The sequence below is a fragment of the Bombyx mori genome, chromosome 25 (genome assembly GCF_030269925.1).
Source record: "Bombyx mori chromosome 25, ASM3026992v2".
NCBI lineage: Eukaryota > Metazoa > Arthropoda > Insecta > Lepidoptera > Bombycidae > Bombyx > Bombyx mori.
Genome location: NC_085131.1, coordinates 9,550,543 through 9,570,903, shown reverse-complemented (window position 1 = coordinate 9,570,903; position 20,361 = coordinate 9,550,543). Strand labels below are relative to the sequence as shown.

Here is a 20,361-nt window from a genome sequence, read left to right as displayed (position 1 = left end):
AAATAAAAACTGTATTCAACACTTAGAACGCGTAAAACACTCAACAAACACTTTAAAACTCTCTATTCGCTTCTTCAGTTTCGCTTCAGGTGATCCGTTCGCTGTTTCGCTTCGAGTGGATCCGATTACTAACTGACTGCGTGCCATCTTTGCAACGCTTTTATAGCCGAAACCACATCCCTAGAATTGTCTACACATTGCGATTATCGCGTTTCCGCTATCTGACAGTAGATGGCGTTGTACTTCTCGAGCGTTCTAGGTGTTTTTTTTTTTTGTCAGGAGGAAATCGCCGGTCTTCCGCCCTTTTCTGGGGATACTGGGCGGGGTATGTCAGAGTCGAACTGACTAAAACCTCCTGTCGCTCAACAACCAACGTCCAAACCTCGCATGAGACAGAACTCATAACAAGGCAAAGGGGGGAAAGTGAAGCGTTTAGTGCGGAGCACATCTCTTCCATCACCCTCCCCCTCGGGACGCCGGACTGGCGGTCGTCGGCGCCACGACCACCAGCCCTCTCGGTCGGCAGACTGTCCGAAGCCCGCCTAGATGGCGCCGGTTAGAGTGGGTTACCCTACGGAATACCCCGCTGGGCCAGAACCAGCATGGGTCGAGGATAGCCGGCCTTCCATCACCCGGATGCTCTTGCGTAAAACGCGTGCAGAGCAGCTTGCACGTCGTCTTCTTAGGTCCCCCTCGCCGGTCCCCAGACCGACATGTGAGGGGGACCCGAAACACTTAGAGGGCCAGGGCTTGGGCGACATCCGCCTCCCTGGCCCCCGCTCGACGGCGGCGGGATTGTGCGTCTCTCACGCGCCCCGCCGCCTCCTTCTGCGAGATGGTGCACTCGCAGAAGTCGAACATCGCCTTCCACGACTCGTCGTCGCCGAGCATCGATGCCACAACACTCGGCAACGACAAGTCGGTTCCTATTTTTGCGACGAGGACACGGCGCCACCCCTCCCATGCGGGGCAGGCGACGAGCGTATGCTCTGCCGTGTCCAAGTCGCAACCACAATGGTGGCACTCTGCCGTCGGCTCGGCTCCGATCCGGTGCAGGAACTCACCGAAACAACCATGCCCAGTGAGCACCTGCGTGAGCCGGAAAGTGAGGCGTCCTCTGTCACGATTCACCCAATCCACAAGGACCGGGCGAATCGCCTCGACGGTCCTACGACCAGCCGAAGGATCAGCCAGCCGTCTGGACCATGACTCCAGCAGCGTTCTAGGTGCTACTACATTCTTCGATATTCGTTCGACTATTTGGCGATAGATGGCGTTACTCTTACCGGCGTAACAGTACGATGCTTGCCACCCGACAAGGGCATTGACATTGAGAAAAAAAGCTCTTTAGTCAGGCAGACAGATGAATCGGTTAAAATATTCGCTTCTTGACTGTTGGTTCGGAGGTAATATGTTTACATTTTATTGCTCTAGATTGTTACACGGACTCAAGGGCCATATAATATTAAGTAGTACTTAATATTATACTAACTGGACTTACTATAGAACCGCTAAAGATAACCGGTTGCAACTAATTCCATATCTTATTTGAAACTCCGGAGAAGAGTCCATCCACCATACTACCTGGAGCCACTGCGTTCATCCACAGTGCGTTTCCAAATATCTTTTGTGCCACGTACTATTCGGCTTTGGAATGGGCTCCCCTCCACGGTGTTTTCCAAGCGCTATGACATGTCCTTCTTCAAACGGGGCTTGTGGAGAGTACTTAACGGTAGGCAGCGGCTTGGCTATGCCCCGGGCATTGCTGAGGTCCATTGGCGACGGTAACCACTTTCAATTACACATTCACTTACACATTCAATTACAATTCGTCTCGATCCAATTGAAATTCAGGGATTGTTCGTGTATTACAGGCTACAACGACATTCTGCTTATACCGGAAGGCGCCACCACGATCTACATAACAGAAATAGAGCCTTCGAACAACTATTTGGGTAACTTGTATTTTTTTACCTAAACTAAATTATATTATGACTGTTATATAAAATCGGTTTTGAAGAGATTAATCAACATTGTAGACGTGTGTTATCTTCTATATCGTTCCCTCACTACTGAGGATCGCGACCACATGTGACGTTCTTCCACTGTGGTCGGTCATGGGTTACTGGTGGTAGGACCTCTTGTGTGTCCGCACGGTTAGGTACCACCGCCCTACTTATTTCTGCCGTGAAGCAGTAATGCGTTTCGGTTTGAATGGCGGGACAGCTGTTGTAACTATACTGACACCTAGAACTTATATCTCAAGGTGGGTGTCGTATTTACGTTGTAGATGTCTATGGGCTCCAATAACCACTTAACACCAGGTGGGCTGTGAGCTCGTCCACCCATCTAAGCAATAAAAAAAAAGCATGAACCGCATGGTACAGACTACCACCAAGTGCTTCTCTTACTAGATCCGACCATCTGGCTGGTGTTCTGTCGACGTGTGTTAAGGGTAGGTAAATTTGTTTTGCTCTTATACGACTGTGTTGTTTGTTTCAGCTTTGCGCTCGAAGAACGGCACGTACTACCTAAACGGTGACTACCACATCGACTTCCCCCGCAGCATGACCATCGCCGGCGCCCTCTGGAACTACGAACGCAACCAGCAAGGGATCACCGCTCCCGATAAACTACGCTCCTTGGGACCCATCAACGAGCCCTTGTACCTTTCAGTAAGAACTCCTATAGTTTCAATTAGGGGTCACGAAAAATAACTATATAATAATAATATAGACTAGCTTTTACCCGCGACTTCGTCCGCGTGGAATAGTTCACAAATTTTTATAATGTGAACGTTTAAAAATTTTTACTTGAATTTTTTTTAGAACTAATTTGGTTAGCATAAAAAAAGTTATAGTAAGCCAACCTTAACTTATACATATAACATATGCTGTCGCGTACTTTTTTTAGGTCTTTTAAAGGGGAACAATTCTGTCATAGATTGTTTTAGCGCAACTTTCTAAACTAATCGTTTTTACAGCGCATGCAGCGGAAGCTCTCAAAAGGGAAAAAAAACCCGATTTCGAAATATTCTTTATTGGTGCTCCGCTTGTATTGGTCTTAGTGTAATGTTATATAGCCTATAGCCTTCCTCGATAAATGAGCTATCTATACTGAAAATTTTTTCAAATCTGACCAGTATTTTCTGAGATTAGCGCGTTCAAACAAACAAACTTCAGCTTTATATTATAAAACTATATAATATAGATTAGGAGAGAGAGATAAAGAAGAAATGAAAAAAAAAAGAAATGAGATTGTTACCTGTAATTTAAACGAATTCCGTCTGCAATAAATTTACTAACATTCCAGTATATTTATATAATATATACACTATATTATTATATAATATATTGCTAGCTCTCTGCCTGCAGCTTCGTCGGACTACACTTTATTTTACGTGAGCCTATATTATTTCCCAGGACTAATTACTTTTCTTCTATGTAAAGCAGCGGTCGGGGAACCGGGGTAAATTACCCCAAATGTGGTAAAATGAAATTTTGGGGGTAAAAATGAAACTTTTGTGAGTAAAAAGTATATATTTTGGTTTTTTTTTTGTTCTTCGCCATGGGCTAATATCAACTTACACAAAAATATTATGGGGTAATAGTTAAAAAAGTTCCCCGATCGCTGATGTAAAGGCACTGGGTTTCTACTGTTTTGTTATATGTATAATATTTATCGCTATTTTTCGCTTTTTGTATATTTTTAGTCGGTTTTAGTGCAGTTTTTGTTGTTTTATTTAACTATTTATTTCATTTCAATTTCTGTTCCTTAGCGTTCGTAATTGTAAGATTCTTTAGCTAGAAAGATCGTAAGTACGGCTTTCTAAGTTGTATGAGTATGTATGTCTGTAAGGTATCAATAATGCACGGAATATTTATTATTTTTATTACCAAATAATTATTCATAGTTAAGTTCCTAAAAAAATTTAATCATAATTATACCCTTCTCTTCTTCTTCTTTGTCGTTTCCTCATTACTGAGGGTTATGACCACCTCGGTCCAGTTTTTGCACCAGCTTCCTGCAATGTTGCCTGCATTCGGCCTGCTTAATGGCGCCCGGGACGCTGGTGTTTGTGGCCTCCTTGACAATGTCCGTCCACCTGGTTGGGAATCTTCCTCGACCTCTCTTTCCTTCAATTATACCCAGATGTGATTATATATTTTTTCTTTCAAAAGCTAAACCTATACGGTTGAATCTAATTATATTTATATCAAGACACTTATACATATATTTCTCACGCTCCACAGTTGCTTCTCATAGACGAGAACGTTGGCGTGGAATACGAATACAGTCTTCCTATTGAGAAGGCGCCGCTACCAACACAGAGATACAGCTGGGTGCACGGAAACTTCTCATCTTGTTCAGCTACGTGCGGTGGTGGTATGTTTCTTGATTCGCTTTACAAAGATGAAAGTTTAAAAACTTAACCTACCTGCGACCTGAAGGATAAGTTATAGGATAAGAAGGATTAGCATAAAATTGAGTCTGTCATGTCTGCCTCACCGATAGGAGACTTCACTTTGTAATGGCTTGCACTAGGAACTCAGCATCCGAAGGTTGTGAACTTACGGAGTTAGGAGTAGGTGTTAATTGAAAAAAAAAAAATCCCAATTCCAATTTTAGATTTAGAAGATTTATTTTTACCGGTGTTGAGTACTAAGTGTTATCTAAGAGGTTCTTTTAAATCTCTATTCTAAAGATGTGGTAAAATTTCAATGAAAGCCGTTTTCAAAGTGATAGTTGGGTGAATTATTATATGTATTATATTATTGTATTGCACACAACAAATGAATTGCCAATCTGCCGTCTTCTTCAAAAGAAATATACGCGAATTTAATCGAACCATAGCTTTAACGTAAATTAATATTATATTATTTCCCCGTGTATGTAAGTACTGGATCTCGGGGCGCATTTAAATGGGGTTTTCAAAATTAGAATGTTTTAAAGGATCGATTGATATATGTAGTTATTTAACAAATCGTAGATGTGGTTTTTTTTATTGCTTAGATAGGTGGACGAGTTCACAGCCCACCTGGTGTTAAGTGGTTACTGGAGCCCATAGACATCAACAACATAAATGCCGCCACCCCCCTTGAGACATAAGTTCTAAGGTCTCAGTATAGGCGGTGGTACCTACCCGCGCGGACTCACAAAACTCCCCAAATAGTACACTGGTCGATACATCAAAGGCCATAAATAGCTTTGGACTAAATTACGAACTCTACTATAGGGATTCAAAGCCGCGACGTGACTTGCCGTTCCCGTGAAGAGCTAGAAGTCGTGGATGAGGGTCTCTGCGACGACGGCCTAAAGCCGGCCACAAACCAAACCTGTAACACGCAAGCGTGTCCACCCCAGTGGGTCCCCGGTAACTGGAGTCGCTGCTCTAAGAGATGCGGCAAGGACGGGACCAGATCGCGGGAGGTTCGCTGCGAGAAGATCATCACGAATGGGTATGTTTAACATTAGAGACGGTAGGCAGCGGCTTGGCTCTGCCCCTGGCTTTGCTGAAATCCATGGGCGACGATAACTACTCACCATCAGGTGGGCCGTATACTCCTCTGCCTACAAGGGCAATAAAAAAAAAACTTAGCTTATATTTAAATCAATATTGGTAATATTTAACACTTTGACTGCTGTTTGGGTAAACGGTGTCTTACGTGGCGCACTGATGTATTTATGTCCATTTCTGTTACTAAAGCGCCGGAATATCTAATAGACTCTGGGTAAAACGAATTCGAAGATACTGAGATTGAATATATTTTTATGAGACCTAAAAGACTAAAACATTCATTAAAAACATAAGAAGGTAAATTTAAAGGCAATCTAGGCGCCTTAGTAACAGAAATCGACATAATTTACTTCAGTGCGCCACGTAGGGTATCGGTGACCTACACGGGAGTCAAAGGGTTAATGTGTACGATTTGAAGCTCAAGGATGTCACGCGAGAAATCGAGATACATAAATACTAATGTCTAATTTTAAATTTTCATTGTTCAATACACGAACGACCATTAATTACGCTTAAGAATCGACAATCAGGAATTAAATAGTACTGGCTAGTAGCTACTTCTAATTAGATCAGAGCTAGCTAACTGAAAGCTCTCATCGTTGACTCTTACATATATCTATGCAATATAAAAACACAGTGATTGGAAAACACACTACAATCTGTCTAGACTTTTCTTCTAAATGAGAGATTTTTTCCTGGCTAGTGTCTAGCTTTAAATAGATTCGCTGTATACCTTAATAATTATATTCTACAGTCAGTCGCTTGACATCAAGCCTCCTTGAGAAGACTAGACGTGAAGTAATCAAATGTCTGAAAAAGATGAGGTTATTACCAATAATCCGACCCATTAACGGTACTTTTGGGTACCACAAGCACCGTTCACCATCCTTGTCGAACCCGTCGCTTGCAACGAAGGGCTCGACGAGCGAATTAACCCATAGACACAGCTCACTCAGTTTCTCGCTGGATCTTCTCAGTGGGTCGCGTTTCCGATCCGGTGGTAGATTCTGCGAAGCACTGCTCTTGCTAGGGCCAGTATTAGCAACACTCCGGTTTGAGCCCCGTGAGCTCACCTACACGTTAGGGCGAAGCTGAAATAACCTCTCAAGGCTATCAGTATAGGTAGGAAAAAAAAACCGATAGCGTGAGGAGACCGTAGTCGCCGCATCCACCAACTTCTCCATAATAACCGGACACTGCCATCGTGTAAGATCCTTTAACATGGTTTCCCTGTTGCCTCCAGACTCCCTTCAGTAGTGGACGATAAGGAGTGCTTCGATCTCCTCGGTCCAAAGCCAGCTCTCTACGAATCGTGCAACGTTGACGCCGCTTGCCCGACCTGGTTCATCTCACCCTGGAAGCCAGTAAGTTTTTAGATCAGATAAAGAAATTTAACAATAAGTGTTTTTCATGGTAGCATACTGCTTTAAGCAAAACATAGAAGAATTCATTGGATTGTGCACATTTCCATTTATTTATATGACTTCACTTTTTATTATGTAATCCAAAACTATCTTGATTTATTTTGTTATTAAAATTTACTTGGCTTTTTTTTTACAACAACTTCTACAACCGTAAATGCGCCACCCACCTTGAAATATAAGTTCTAATGTCTCAAGTATAGCTACAACAGCTGCCCCACTCTTCAAACCGAATCGCATAACTGCTTCACGGCAGAAATAGGTGGGGTGGTGGTACCTACCCGTGCGGACTCACAAAAGGTCCTACCATCAGTAAACAAGAGGTCCTACCACCAGTAAACAAGAGGTCCTACCACCAGTAACCATGATCATGATGCCAGTAAACATGATCGTGACAACATTGTTCTCCAATTCTGTAGTGCGACAAGCTGTGCGGTAGCGGACAGCAGACGAGACAAGTGGTCTGCTACCAGAAGAACAACGGTCGGATCAACGTTTTGAGCGACGACGAGTGTTCGGAGGAGAAGCCCCTTGACCGCCAACCCTGCGAGTTGGAGCCGTGCGAGGGCGTCGACTGGATGGTGTCTGAGTGGACGGGCGTAAGTCTCGTTATTAAAGTACCACTTTTTTAATCTCTCTCTTGTTTATTTATTACAGCTACTTTAATCTGAGACTTTTCAATTGAGATAATTGTAAATAGACATGCTTTAACAAAAACCGACTTCAAATAGAAACAAAAAGGTATTCCAAAACAAATTAATATACACTAAAAACAATAATCATTGTCGCGCACGTACTTAATGCAAATTTAAGACTTATATGGTTTTCTCATGGATGCCATTATCATGGATACCATGGAAATTGAAATGGGACCACACGGGTAACGTCAGCTTTCTAATAAAAAAGAACCATCAAAATCGATTCACCCAGTCAAACGTCATCCTTTTTTGAAGTCGGTTAAAAAGTAACTCATTTTTTTTTTATTGCTTAGCTGGGTGGACGAGCTCACAGCCCACCAGGTGTTAAGTGGTTACTGGAGCCCATAGACATCCACAACGTAAATGCGCCACCCACCTTGAGACATAAGTTCTAAGGTCTCAGTAAAGTTACAACGGCTGTCCCACCCTTCAAAATTCATTCTCAATTCACGGTCATTTAAAGTAATACTAAAACAATATCGTAATATTTTTTGGTAGTATCAACGTCGTCTTTTATTTATATTACTTAAAACAAACAATTGTTTTTTTCTTCTTCAATACTGTGATCTGTCTGTTAAAATTTTGAGAAGATCACAGGCCTTCTGCGCTAACATGTCCACCACGATCAATTTGTAGCAGATCTTGAGAGTTTATTATTCTAAATCTTCTTGCAGTGATTTGTGCTCCATTCGTTTTTTGGATAGAATTCAATCTATCCTATGACTTACACAATATTTAACTCTTTGAGGCTCAGTATTGGACGTATAGTCTTATATTACATTAGTCTTAGGACCGCAATTCATTTTTTCAAGTGATTCATTAGTCTTTTTTTTTCATCCTAAGCTGATAGCTTTGAGAGGCTATGTCAGCGTAACATCGCGAGTAGGTGAGCTCGCGGGGCTCAAACCGATAGTGTTGCTAACACTGGCCCTAGCGAGAGCAGTGCTTCGCAGAATCTACCACCGAATCGGAAACGCGAACTCAGTGGGCTAATTAGTCATCTTGTATCTTCTATATATATAAAAATGAATTGCTGTTCGTTAGTCTCGATAAAACTCGAGAACGGCTGGACCGATTTGGCTAATTTTGGCCTTGAATTATTTGTGGAAGTCCAGAGAAGGTTTAAAAGGTAGATAAATATCAAAATGCTCGGAATTAAATAAAAATAACAGTTTTGTTTTTCCTTTGATGTGTCCCTCGTCGGACGGATTCCTTTTGTTTGTTTTAAGTTTATTTTATACAAAAGTTTAGGTATTTTATTTATCGATTAAGGCACTTCGAAGTCTGCCGGGTCAGCTAGTAATGAATAAAAATATTGTTATCAGTGCGACACCTGTCTGGCCACGGTCCGCAGTCGCGTGGCGCAGTGCGTGACCAAAGACTACCGAGTGGTCAACTCGAGCTTTTGTTCTTACCACCCGACCCCGGCGCTGGAGGAGCCCTGCGACAAGGACAAGCTGCCCGCGTGCCAAGTGCAGTGGTACGCCACTCAGTGGAGCAAGGTAATTTATATAACAAATTATTTAAGTCTTTGAAGTTTTCGCACTATTTGATTTAGTAACTTTTATGAATTTTTCTTAATTAAATTATTAACTTAAACTTCAAAGTCAGCTCAAAGTCGCTCAGCGAGCCATGGAAAGAGCCATGCTCGGAGTTTCTCTGAAGGATAAAATCCGGAATGAGATTATTCGACAGAGAACTAAAGCCATCGACATAGCTCAAAGAGTCAGCAAGCTGAAGTGGCAGTGGGCTGGCCATATATGCCGTAAGACTGACGATCGCTGGAGCAGACGGGTTCTCGAGTGGAGACCGCGCAGCGGAAGACGTAACGTGGGACGCCCCCTGGCTAGGTGGTGCGATGACCTCCGCACGGTGGCCGGCAAGAATTGGATGAGGAGAGCCGTAGACCTGGCTCAGTGGTGTGGATTGGGAGAGGCCTATGTTGACGACTGTGGGCTGTTGACGATGATGATGATGAAATTATTTTTGTGTTAAATAGCTAATTAATTTTAATTTAACTAAAAACTTTAAATCAACACGTTACACGTTATAAGCCTTGAAGGAAAAATTCGTTAAAATCCATAATTTTGAAAACATATGTAGCTATTAGTTTTTTATGTCACGCTACTTCGCTTGAAAGAAAGATTTTGAAAATTAAAATTAATCACAAAACGCAATTCCTGCTACAATCCCACACTCTAGGTACCATGGAAATAGTGCGACTAATGGTTTTGACTAATCGAATCCTAAAATAATCGTCGTGGTAAAAGAATTAATTTTCTCAATCAATCTAAATGATTAAACATAGCCTTTAATGTGAAATTACGTCGTAAATATTAATGACTCCTTTCATTGTCAGTGCTCAGTAGAATGCGGCGTGGGAAAGAAAACTCGACGAGTGTTCTGTGGTAAATTCGATGGAGCTTCGGTAATGAAAGTGGACGACAGCAATTGTCCCAAAGAAGAAAAATACAACGACTCGAAGCCTTGCGAAGTTCCAGAAGAGAAGTGCCCGTCCAAGTGGTACGCGGCTCCCTGGTCGGAGGTCAGTAGGAACAAATTACTCTACTCAATTTTGGAGACTCAATTATTTCAATTGCAATATGAAGTCATATTTAATTTGTTTCTTTTTCATAATAATTCATATGTACAAACTTGAACGATTAATATTTATAAAGATGCAGTATTCACTGTGACTGCTAAATGTTGATTTAGGTAAATATAACAAAACTTTGCTTCTTTCCCTAAATATTCAAACTGTCGGAAATAATCTAATGACAATAAAATAAAAACGCTAGATAGCCTGCGGTAGGTATACGACAAAGGGAAGATCTTCCACCGAGCGGCTAATATTGCTCGGTAGACCAACGGCCCGAATGTTGTTTTTTTGTTTTTAATTCCTACCTAAGCTGATGGCCTTGTGAGGCTATGTCAGCGTAACCGGGCGAGTAGGTGAGCTCGCGGGGCTCAAACCGGAAGTATTGCTAACACTGGCCCTAGCGAGAGCAGTGTTTCGCAGAATCTACCACCAGACCGGAAACGCGACCCACTGAGAAGATCCGGCGCGAAACTCAGTGGGCTGTGTCTGTCGGTTAATTTACTCGTCGAGCTCTTCGTCGCTAGCGACGGGTTCGGCGAGAGCCCGAATGTTGTTGTTCGGAACTTGTATATATTTATTTATATACAAATTTATCTTTAAAATGTCGTAAGCGAGATTCACGCATCTGTCAAATATCTTGTGTTCTGTGGTGGCTACCCGCCACAAGCCATAAAATTACAGCTTTGATCATGTCTAAGTCTAATTAGAAACCGAAGAAGAAAAGGAAATGTTGTTAACAAAATCAAATATTGCAGTGCACGAAGTCATGTGGGAAGGGCTTGCGGTTCCGCAGCGTCGTGTGCCTCAGAGGAGGGAAAGAATTCTCAGATTGTCCCAAGAAGTCCCTCCCGGACTCCGCGGGCTCATGCAATGAGCAGTCCTGCGAGGCACTCGGTTAGTACGCCCACACAATAGACATAAAGTATTATAGATTTAAGAAACGTACATTTCGGAAGCTTCGTCAGTGAACTATTAGACCTTTTTCTTTGAAACCTCTTCAATATATTGTGGTGTGCGACTGGAGGTATTGTGTGCAGTAATGATAAATGTATGTTGCGAAAATGTTTTTGTTACAATACCTTAAGACCCAATTGTGTAGAGTGATATTAGCCATATTAGTCGGACAACTGATAGTTGTTGGGGTAAACGCGTTCTTGAGTGGAGACCGCGAATTGGAGTGCAGGACGCCCTCAGGCTCGGTCGAGTGATCTGCGTAGGGTGGCTGGGAGGAGCTGGACGAGAGAAGCTGCGGATCACGCTCAGTGGCGAGCAATTAGAGAGGCCTATGTATGTCCTATGCTAAGCTGATGTTGATGATAATGATGATGATGTGTAGAGAAAGCAATTGTGTACTGCCCACATCAAAGTAATGTTCATATCACCCATTGCGCGATCACTGTCTTGTGATTTGAAAAAAAAACTAAGAGTTAGCTGGCTGAATTTGATAATAGAAAGGTTCAATATTTTGAGAGGCTTAAGTTAATACTAGGTGTATATTCTACAACAAAATATTTATTTACACAATATATTATGTATATCGAGGAGTGAAAGGCTATTCGGTTCAAGTGACATATCGATTAATACCCGACACTTATCTTTGTAATTAAAGGTGCGTTTTATTTGGTGCATATGTATGAGCATCAATATGTTTGATATTTTTAATTGAACTTCAATTAAGTTTAGTCCATTCATATAGTTGAAGAAGGTTTTTTTTTTGTTATGAATTTTGTTTCCAAATTTTAAACTTTATATGGCTATCCTGTTAAGTTACAGGAGTAAGTAAATGTTGCTTAAACCAAACAGCCTTTCCCCGTCGAATTATATTTATTAACTAGCTGACCCGGCAGACTTCTTAGTGCCTCAATCGACAAATAAAAGACCTGAACTTTTGTATAAAAAAAATAAATTAAAACAACAAAAGGAATCCGACCGACGGGGGACACATCAAAGGGAAAACAAAATTGTTATTTTATTTTATTCCGTAAATTTTCATATTTATCTACCTTTTAAACCTTCTCTGGACTTCTGCAAATAATTCAACACCAAAATTAGCTAAATCGGTCCAGCCGTTATCGAGTTTTAGCGAGACTAACGAACAGCAATTCATTTTTATATATATAGATTTTTAGCGGGTCTTTTAAATACTAAGTTCCTTATGGATTTGAATTTCAGATAAAAAATCTACGCCGATAATCGACGAAGATTATGAATTGTACAACGATTGTATCGAAGAGGAAGGATTTGAAGGAGTCAATCTAGAAGCAGACACCAATTTTGTGGTTTGTCTGTTTATTGTTTTCAAATCTAGAAGAAATTTGCTCGATTTCGAATCTGTTTCAAGTAAAGCATTCATTTCTCTTTTTTATTGCATATTTGTTTCTTCTACTATCAATTAGTCCTTAGTCATTATTTTCACTGTACAACGAATCATTTTAGGCACCTATATTATGAACTATTGAAAGTAAATTAAAAACGTGTCACCATTTGTTTTTAATTAGGCAGGTTTGCCTTTTGCTATTCTTTAATTCCCACAGACTATTAGGAATTGGGAATATCAAGATTCAATAATCCGATATTTTTTTTTGAGATATTTAAAGTAGCTTCAGCAAAACTGGATTGGCGAGGAAGTTACGGAAAAATAAAAAAAAAATTTTGCTTACAGATTGACGAGACCATGTTCAGTGACCAGCCAGCTTTTAGTGAGTTTAAATTGATACCCAACTGAAAATATTTAATAACGTCTTGTGGTACATAAGAAGTCATCGTGTCCTAAAGGATACGATGCTCGTCGAATTCGACGAAGAGTTCGACTTGCAACCTAGTCCATAGACACAACCCACTGAGTTTCTCGCCAATTTCTTTTTTTATTGCTTAGAGGGTTGGACGAGCTCACAGCCCACCTGATGTTAAGCGGTTACTGGAACCCATAGACATCTACAACGTAAATGCGCCACCCACCTTGAGATTTAAGTTCTAAGGTCTCAAGTATAGTTACAGTACATAATGCTGTCCCACCCTTCAAGCCGAAACGCATTACTGCTTCACGGCAGAAATAGGCAGGGTGGTGGTACCTACCCGTGCGGACTCACAAGAGGTCCTACTACCAGTAATTACGCAAATTATAATTTTTCGGGTTTGATTTTTATTACACGATGTTATTCCTTCACCGTGGAAGCCAATCGTGAATATTTGTTGAGTGCGTATTTCATTACAAAAATTGGTACCCGCCTTAGATTCGAACATCGGTGTATCGCTCAACACGAATGCACCGGACGTCTTATCCTTTAGGCCACGACGACTTTCAATGGGTCGCAATCTGATCCAGTGGTAAATTCAGCCAAGCACTTGTCTTGCTTGGGCCAATGCTACTAAGACCTCCCAGGTGGAGCTTCGTAAGCTCACTTATCAGAAAGCGCATATTCGAAATAGCCCCTTAGGCTACCAACCACTCATGTCGAGCGATGTGATCCCGCCGGCAAATACCAAATCTTTTAATAAAATACTTACTTATTAACGAACGAACGAAGTTCACGAATTACATCCAAGATGAATGGAAAACATCGTGTTATAAAAAAAACTTGCTAATCCTGTTGGTAGGACGACTTAGAAACTCCCACGAGTAGGTACCACCACGCTTATTTATTTCTACGACGAAACAATAAAAATAAGTAGGGTAGTGGAATGCGTTCCAGGTGGTTCCGGCAGCATTTGTACTGCACAAACCGAGACTTAGAACTAATGTTTCAAGGTGGGTGGTACCATTCTAAGCAAAAAAAGTTGTATAACAATTTTTTGGAATAAATATCTAGATGTAATTTTATTTATTTATTTTTTATTGCTTAGATGTGTAGACGAGCTCACAGCCCACTTGGTGTTAAGTGGTTACTGGAGCCCATGGACATCCACAACGTAAATGCGCCACCCACCTTGAAATTGATCGACCAATTCTAAATGGAATTGGCTTTATCAAGTCCTGAATACGAGCTCAATTCTGTTTTCGCAGGCGAAGGCTCAGGATACTTTACAAGTTTAGATCTCGAATCAACGTTCCCTGAAATTGGCTCCGGAACAGGTAACAATGAATTGTTTATGAAATCCAAACTGCAAATTACCGTATTAACAAAAGCACATTTAACCCTTTTAGTGCTGAGCTTATTTTCATATATCTTGCAGAAATTGGTAAAGGATTTTTGAAAAAAAGTAGGTACCTAACCTCGATCAACAATACAACTTCGATCAAAGATTGTATTGTTGATCAAAGGTACCTAATAAAAACTTTAACTTAAAAAAAATACAAAAATCAATACTAAATTCGTTAAATACTCGCGCGCGCTAAGACGCGACTGTATAGATCGATACCTAACACCCATGACCAAACTGCGCAATAGTCGGTATTCCGACGCTCCGCGCTTTATATGCATTAATAAAGAGTCGATCTATCGATGGTTCGCGCTTAAAGGTTTCATTTACACCTGACAACATCAGCAAGTCTTAACTTGAATAACAGTAAAACGTATGTAGCGCAGTATTTCGTTTGTAGCATATTCAATGAATATCATATAAGTAAAAAACAAAAATACAGAGCAAGTCCAGCATTTGTCGCCTGTACTTCAGACTTGGAAAACTGCCCAACAGTAATACGATTATTTGAATCCGCCCGTAGAGGCCTTTTGAATAACTTTTTGATTATACACACACCCCCATATCCTTAACGATAGAAACCATGACGCCTCCAGCTCTAATACCAGGAGCAGGCTTATGGACCCCGGTAACCGTACTCGTCGAACTCGACAAAGAGTTCGCCGTGCAACCTAACCAATGAATCAGCTCGCTGAGTTTCTCGCCGGATCTTCTCAGCGGGTCGCGATTACGATCCGGTAGTAGATTCATTCGCGAAGCAGCTGCTCTTGAGCTGCTAGGTCTCCTTCGGAAGCGCTCGGGCAGCTGTTAGCAAATCCCACCCCTCCTGGCTGAGCCTTTGGTCGCCCACCTCTCCTGGTGAAGCTGGAAAGGCCTTCAGACCACCAGTAACCTTCCAATCATAAATTTTTTTTTTTCAACAAAATTTTTTTGTTCAATGCCTTTGTAAAATAACCAATTTGTATTGACCTCAGAATCGACTTTCTCAACGGACGAGTTGCTTACTGTCGAAGGTTCAGGCTACTCATCGAGCGACACTACATTTGTTGATTTGATAAATACGAGTGAAACCGAAGACGTGACTGCGTCAACCCAAGGTTCGGAAGGTTTTTAAAGTTCATCACACTTATTTTTAGTAGCTAAACCTTATAAAACCTATGTCAATGTTCAGTATTCAATAACTAATCATTGGCAATCGATCATGTCCGAAAAATCCCAATTGCTTAACTAGTATTCCTTTTCAGTTTTATTTTATTTTTTTCCTTTAATAATCAAATAAGCCATATAAATAATATAAATAAGATATAACATCGATAACAAAAAATATCTCATCAATTTCAGAAGAAACAACAGAGTCTGGCACACCTACATCATCTGTATCAGAAGAAACGACAGAGTCTGGCACACCAACATCATCCGTATCAGAAGAAACAACAGAGTCTGGAACACCAGCGTCATCTGTGTCAGAAGAAACAACAGAGTCTGGCACACCAACATCATCTGTGTCAGAAGAAACAACAGAGTCTGGCACACCGACGTCATCTGTATCAGAAGAAACAACAGAGTCTGGCACACCAACGTCATCTGTATCAGAAGAAACAACAGAGTCTGGAACACCAGCGTCATCAGTTTCAAAAGAAACAACAGAGTCTGGCACACCAACGTCATCTGTATCAGAAGAAACAACAGAGTCTGGCACACCAACGTCATCCGTATCAGAAGAAACAACAGAGTCTGGCACACCAACATCATCTGTGTCAGAAGAAACAACAGAGTCTGGCACACCAACATCATCTGTGTCAGAAGAAACAACAGAGTCTGGCACACCGACGTCATCTGTATCAGAAGAAACAACAGAGTCTGGCACACCAACATCATCTGTATCAGAAGAAACAACAGAGTCTGGAACACCAGCGTCATCAGTTTCAGAAGAAACAACAGAGTCTGGCACACCAACGTCATCTGTATCAGATGAAACAACAGAGTCTGGCACACCGTCGTCATCTGTATCGGAAGAAACAACAGAGTCTGGCACCCCAACATCATCTGTATCAGAAGAAACAACAGAGTCTGGCACACCGACGTCATCTATTTCAGAAGAAACAACAGAGTCTGGCACACCAACATCATCTGTGTCAGAAGAAACAACAGAGTCTGGCACACCAACATCATCTGTGTCAGAAGAAACAACAGAGTCTGGCACACCGACGTCATCTGTATCAGAAGAAACAACAGAGTCTGGCACACCAACATCATCTGTATCAGAAGAAACAACAGAGTCTGGAACACCAGCGTCATCAGTTTCAGAAGAAACAACAGAGTCTGGCACACCAACGTCATCCGTATCAGAAGAAACAACAGAGTCTGGAACACCAGCGTCATCAGTTTCAGAAGAAACAACAGAATCTGGCACACCGACGTCATCTGTATCAGAAGAAACAACAGAGTCTGGCACACCAACATCATCTGTGTCAGAAGAAACAACAGAGTCTGGCACACCAACATCATCTGTCTCAGAAGAAACAACAGAGTCTGGCACACCGACGTCATCTGTATCAGAAGAAACAACAGAGTCTGGCACACCGACGTCATCTGTATCAGAAGAAACAACAGAGTCTGGAACACCAGCGTCATCAGTTTCAGAAGAAACAACAGAGTCTGGCACACCAACGTCATCTGTATCAGATGAAACAACAGAGTCTGGCACACCGTCGTCATCTGTATCGGAAGAAACAACAGAGTCTGGCACCCCAACATCATCTGTATCAGAAGAAACAACAGAGTCTGGCACACCGACGTCATCTATTTCAGAAGAAACAACAGAGTCTGGCACAGTAACTTCATCTGTATCAGAAGAAACAACAGAGTCTGGAACACCAACATCGTCTGTATCAGAAGAAACAACAGAGTCTGGCACAGCAACTTCATCAGTATCAGAAGAAACAACAGAGTCTGGAACACCAGCGTCATCAGTTTCAGAAGAAACAACAGAGTCTGGCACACCAACGTCATCAGTTTCAGAAGAAACAACAGAGTCTGGCACACCAACGTCATCAGTTTCAGAAGAAACAACAGAGTCTGGCACGCCGACGTCATCAGTTTCAGAAGAAACAACAGAATCCGGTACCTCAACATCTTCTGTGTCAGAGGGAACCACAGAATCGGTTACTGTAATAACAGGATCCACGGAAGGTAATTATGAATTTTCAAAACAGTCATTTTAGCTTAAATTGGATGTCGAGTTCACTGCTACTATTAAAGAAATTCAATATCAAAATTCATATTTTTTTATTCACAGAAAGCTCGACAGCAAACGTATTTGATGAAAGTGAAATGACGCGTGGCGTTAGTAAGTGTCCACTTCTAGTATAGCATACTATTAATTAGTTCTAAAAATATACAATCATAACTTATATATACGTATTCATTTTTAGCGTTGCGAAATTGGGCGGTAACATTCGTTCCGGGCTACACCAAGCGACATTGCAGGAGAAGGAACGTTAAATGTGCCACCACTAAATTCGGATGCTGCCCAGATAAAAGAACTGCCGCTTCTGGACCCTTCGACGAAGGTGAGTCTGTAGGACCACTGTTTTGCTTGTACTGAAATTGCATCCAGATATTCAGAACCTTTTTTGGAATCAAGTTTGAATCACCCTACGTGTTGGAATTGGAATATACACGTGGGAGTTGAATAAAACAAACACATTCGTAGTAACCTAACGGAACCGGATCGAATTTTCTTGTTTAAAAAACTTTGATTAAACTTATCCAACTAATACATTTTATTCCAAATGTAAGAGTGAGGCCGTAATAACCACACATAGTGTTGAAACAATTTGATCAATAAATAACATGTGTCTCTCATTTCGGCGAAGAAGTCGCGTAACCACACTTGTTTAAATTAAGTCTTAAAATGTATTTGCGTTAGACTTAACAAATGACCTTATATGAAATATCTTATAGGCTGCGAAAAAGTACGAACTTGCAAAGAAACCAGATTTGGATGCTGTTCTGACGGAGTATCCGCAGCTCTTGGACCAGAAGAGAAGGGTTGTCCTCCGTCGCTGTGCGCAGAATCCTTGTTTGGTTGTTGTCTCTCGGATAATAAAACGGCAGCAGGAGGCAACGACCAGGAAGGATGTCCACCCATGCCACCCGCGTGCAAGCTCGCTCCGTGAGTATTCCGGCTGTACTTTATAATTAGGAATACTGTTTTTACTTAAAATATAAATGCGTTCTTTTTGGAAATAAAATTAAAACGTAATGTCATGGGGCGATAGATACCTCAATATCTATTAAGCAATTCTCAAATATTATCTTGTTTGATCATATTTCCATTGGTACTGTGTTTCAAGTTCGGTAAAATGAAATTTTAGTTGTGCGAAAAAGCATTTGTTGCTTAGCCTACTTTAAAAATATCGATGAATAAAAAATGCTTTAACTCAAACACACTTAACGTAAATGGATGCTTAGAAGCTCCATCTGTTTATAGTCCTATATCGCCTAATGATTATTTTAGTCAGTAAACGCGTCACTTTGGCAAGTCTTATCTGTTATTGTTATGCTCGTAGGTATGGCTGCTGTGCAGATGGAGAGACTGAAGCTACGGGTCCCGACTTTTCAGGATGTCCCGAGCACTCGACTAGTAGTAAGTTAAATTTAATAAAAGTAATATCGAACTTAACACATTTCTTGTTAGGTACATTTCCAGTAGTACGTATGCTATTCTAAAGTGTCTAGTCTATACCTAATTCAAGTACACAATTTTTAATCCATAGTCGTAGAAATACCAGTTTAATTAGAACGAACCTACGACTACAGATCATTACTTTCGTTAAATTAATCGTTAAGCTAGAATTTGAACACGTTTTGTGAGTAGCATTAAAATTACAGCTGAAACAGTAACTGAAACTGAAACGTCATCGGAGACCAGCAGCGCCGGTACGGAGGAGGCCGTCCACAGCACCACCGTGTCGGGCGAAGACTGCGCTGGATCCGCCTTCGGATGTTGCTACGACAACCAGACTGCGGCCTCGGCTCCTGGTCCAGCAGGGTGTCCCTGCAACGCTACTAAGTTCGGTTGCTGTCCTGATAATCATACGCCAGGTGGGTTCTCGTCTGATCAATAAATCCAATAGAACACCATATTCAATAGACCACAATACATTTTTGTACCGCTTTGCGAAAACGACCTAGGTGCACATCCGCATCCCGATTTATTGACTACAATAATGCATAAGGTATTATTTGATACAAAAGTTCCCGAATGGTCTCAATGCCGAACAATTATTTGCCTAGTCCCTCAAACAGTGAGGTATGATAAACATAATTCAGGCGTTCAGGTGGGCTTATTAAGATTTTTGGACTTTTTATTTCGCTAATGAAACAGCGGATTCATTGCTATCTTCGTTTTGTAATTTAGCCGAAGACGCCGAAATGAAGGGCTGCCCACTGACCTGCGCTACGTCAAGGTTCGGATGTTGTCCTGACGATGTGACTCCGGCCCACGGTCCGGACGGCGAAGGATGCTGCCTGATTTATCCATTTGGGTGCTGTCCAGATAACTTCAAGGTTGCTGACGGACCGAACTTTGCAGGTTTCAAATTTGCATTTGTGTTAATAAAAACCTGGAGTTAATAATTAATTATTTATATAATTATTAACAATAATTAATAATTTGTGGTGACCGGTAAAATCGAGGGAAAAAAGCCTAGGGTTAAAGGTCCCAAACGATGTTCGGACCAAATAGCGGAAGAACTGAAAATACCTGTCAGTGACGAACTCCACCAAGCTACAGAACGGGATCGATGGAGACAGCTGGTTGACGGAATCGGACGGAGTCACGATCCTCAGCAATGAGGGACCGATTGAAGAGAGAGAGAAAACTAATTTTAACAAACGCTCATTTTAGTATGAGTAAAACCTTTGGAAAAATAGAAGGTCTTACCAAATTAATACGGGGTTCGTTCGGCAAATGTTTGC

The 20,361-nt window shown here is 41.4% G+C and overlaps 1 protein-coding gene across 7 annotated transcripts in view; it reads left to right on the top strand.

Annotated features, from left to right (window-relative positions):
* LOC101741233 (papilin) overlaps positions 1-20,361 on the top strand; it is a 140,102-nt gene that overhangs the window by 89,870 nt on the left and 29,871 nt on the right. For all 7 annotated transcript variants that reach the window (XM_038020282.2, XM_012689259.4, XM_038020279.2 and 4 more), the window contains exons 7-26: positions 1,875-1,955; positions 2,503-2,675; positions 4,254-4,386; positions 5,237-5,459; positions 6,762-6,882; positions 7,359-7,538; positions 8,963-9,139; positions 9,997-10,182; positions 10,992-11,130; positions 12,409-12,515; positions 12,899-12,935; positions 14,240-14,308; positions 15,351-15,473; positions 15,718-17,568; positions 17,675-17,725; positions 17,811-17,948; positions 18,343-18,553; positions 18,951-19,027; positions 19,273-19,485; positions 19,802-19,975. In XM_038020282.2, the coding sequence (XP_037876210.1) occupies positions 1,875-1,955; positions 2,503-2,675; positions 4,254-4,386; positions 5,237-5,459; positions 6,762-6,882; positions 7,359-7,538; positions 8,963-9,139; positions 9,997-10,182; positions 10,992-11,130; positions 12,409-12,515; positions 12,899-12,935; positions 14,240-14,308; positions 15,351-15,473; positions 15,718-17,568; positions 17,675-17,725; positions 17,811-17,948; positions 18,343-18,553; positions 18,951-19,027; positions 19,273-19,485; positions 19,802-19,975 (4,464 nt within the window). The remainder of the gene's footprint in view (positions 1-1,874; positions 1,956-2,502; positions 2,676-4,253; positions 4,387-5,236; positions 5,460-6,761; positions 6,883-7,358; positions 7,539-8,962; positions 9,140-9,996; positions 10,183-10,991; positions 11,131-12,408; positions 12,516-12,898; positions 12,936-14,239; positions 14,309-15,350; positions 15,474-15,717; positions 17,569-17,674; positions 17,726-17,810; positions 17,949-18,342; positions 18,554-18,950; positions 19,028-19,272; positions 19,486-19,801; positions 19,976-20,361) is intronic.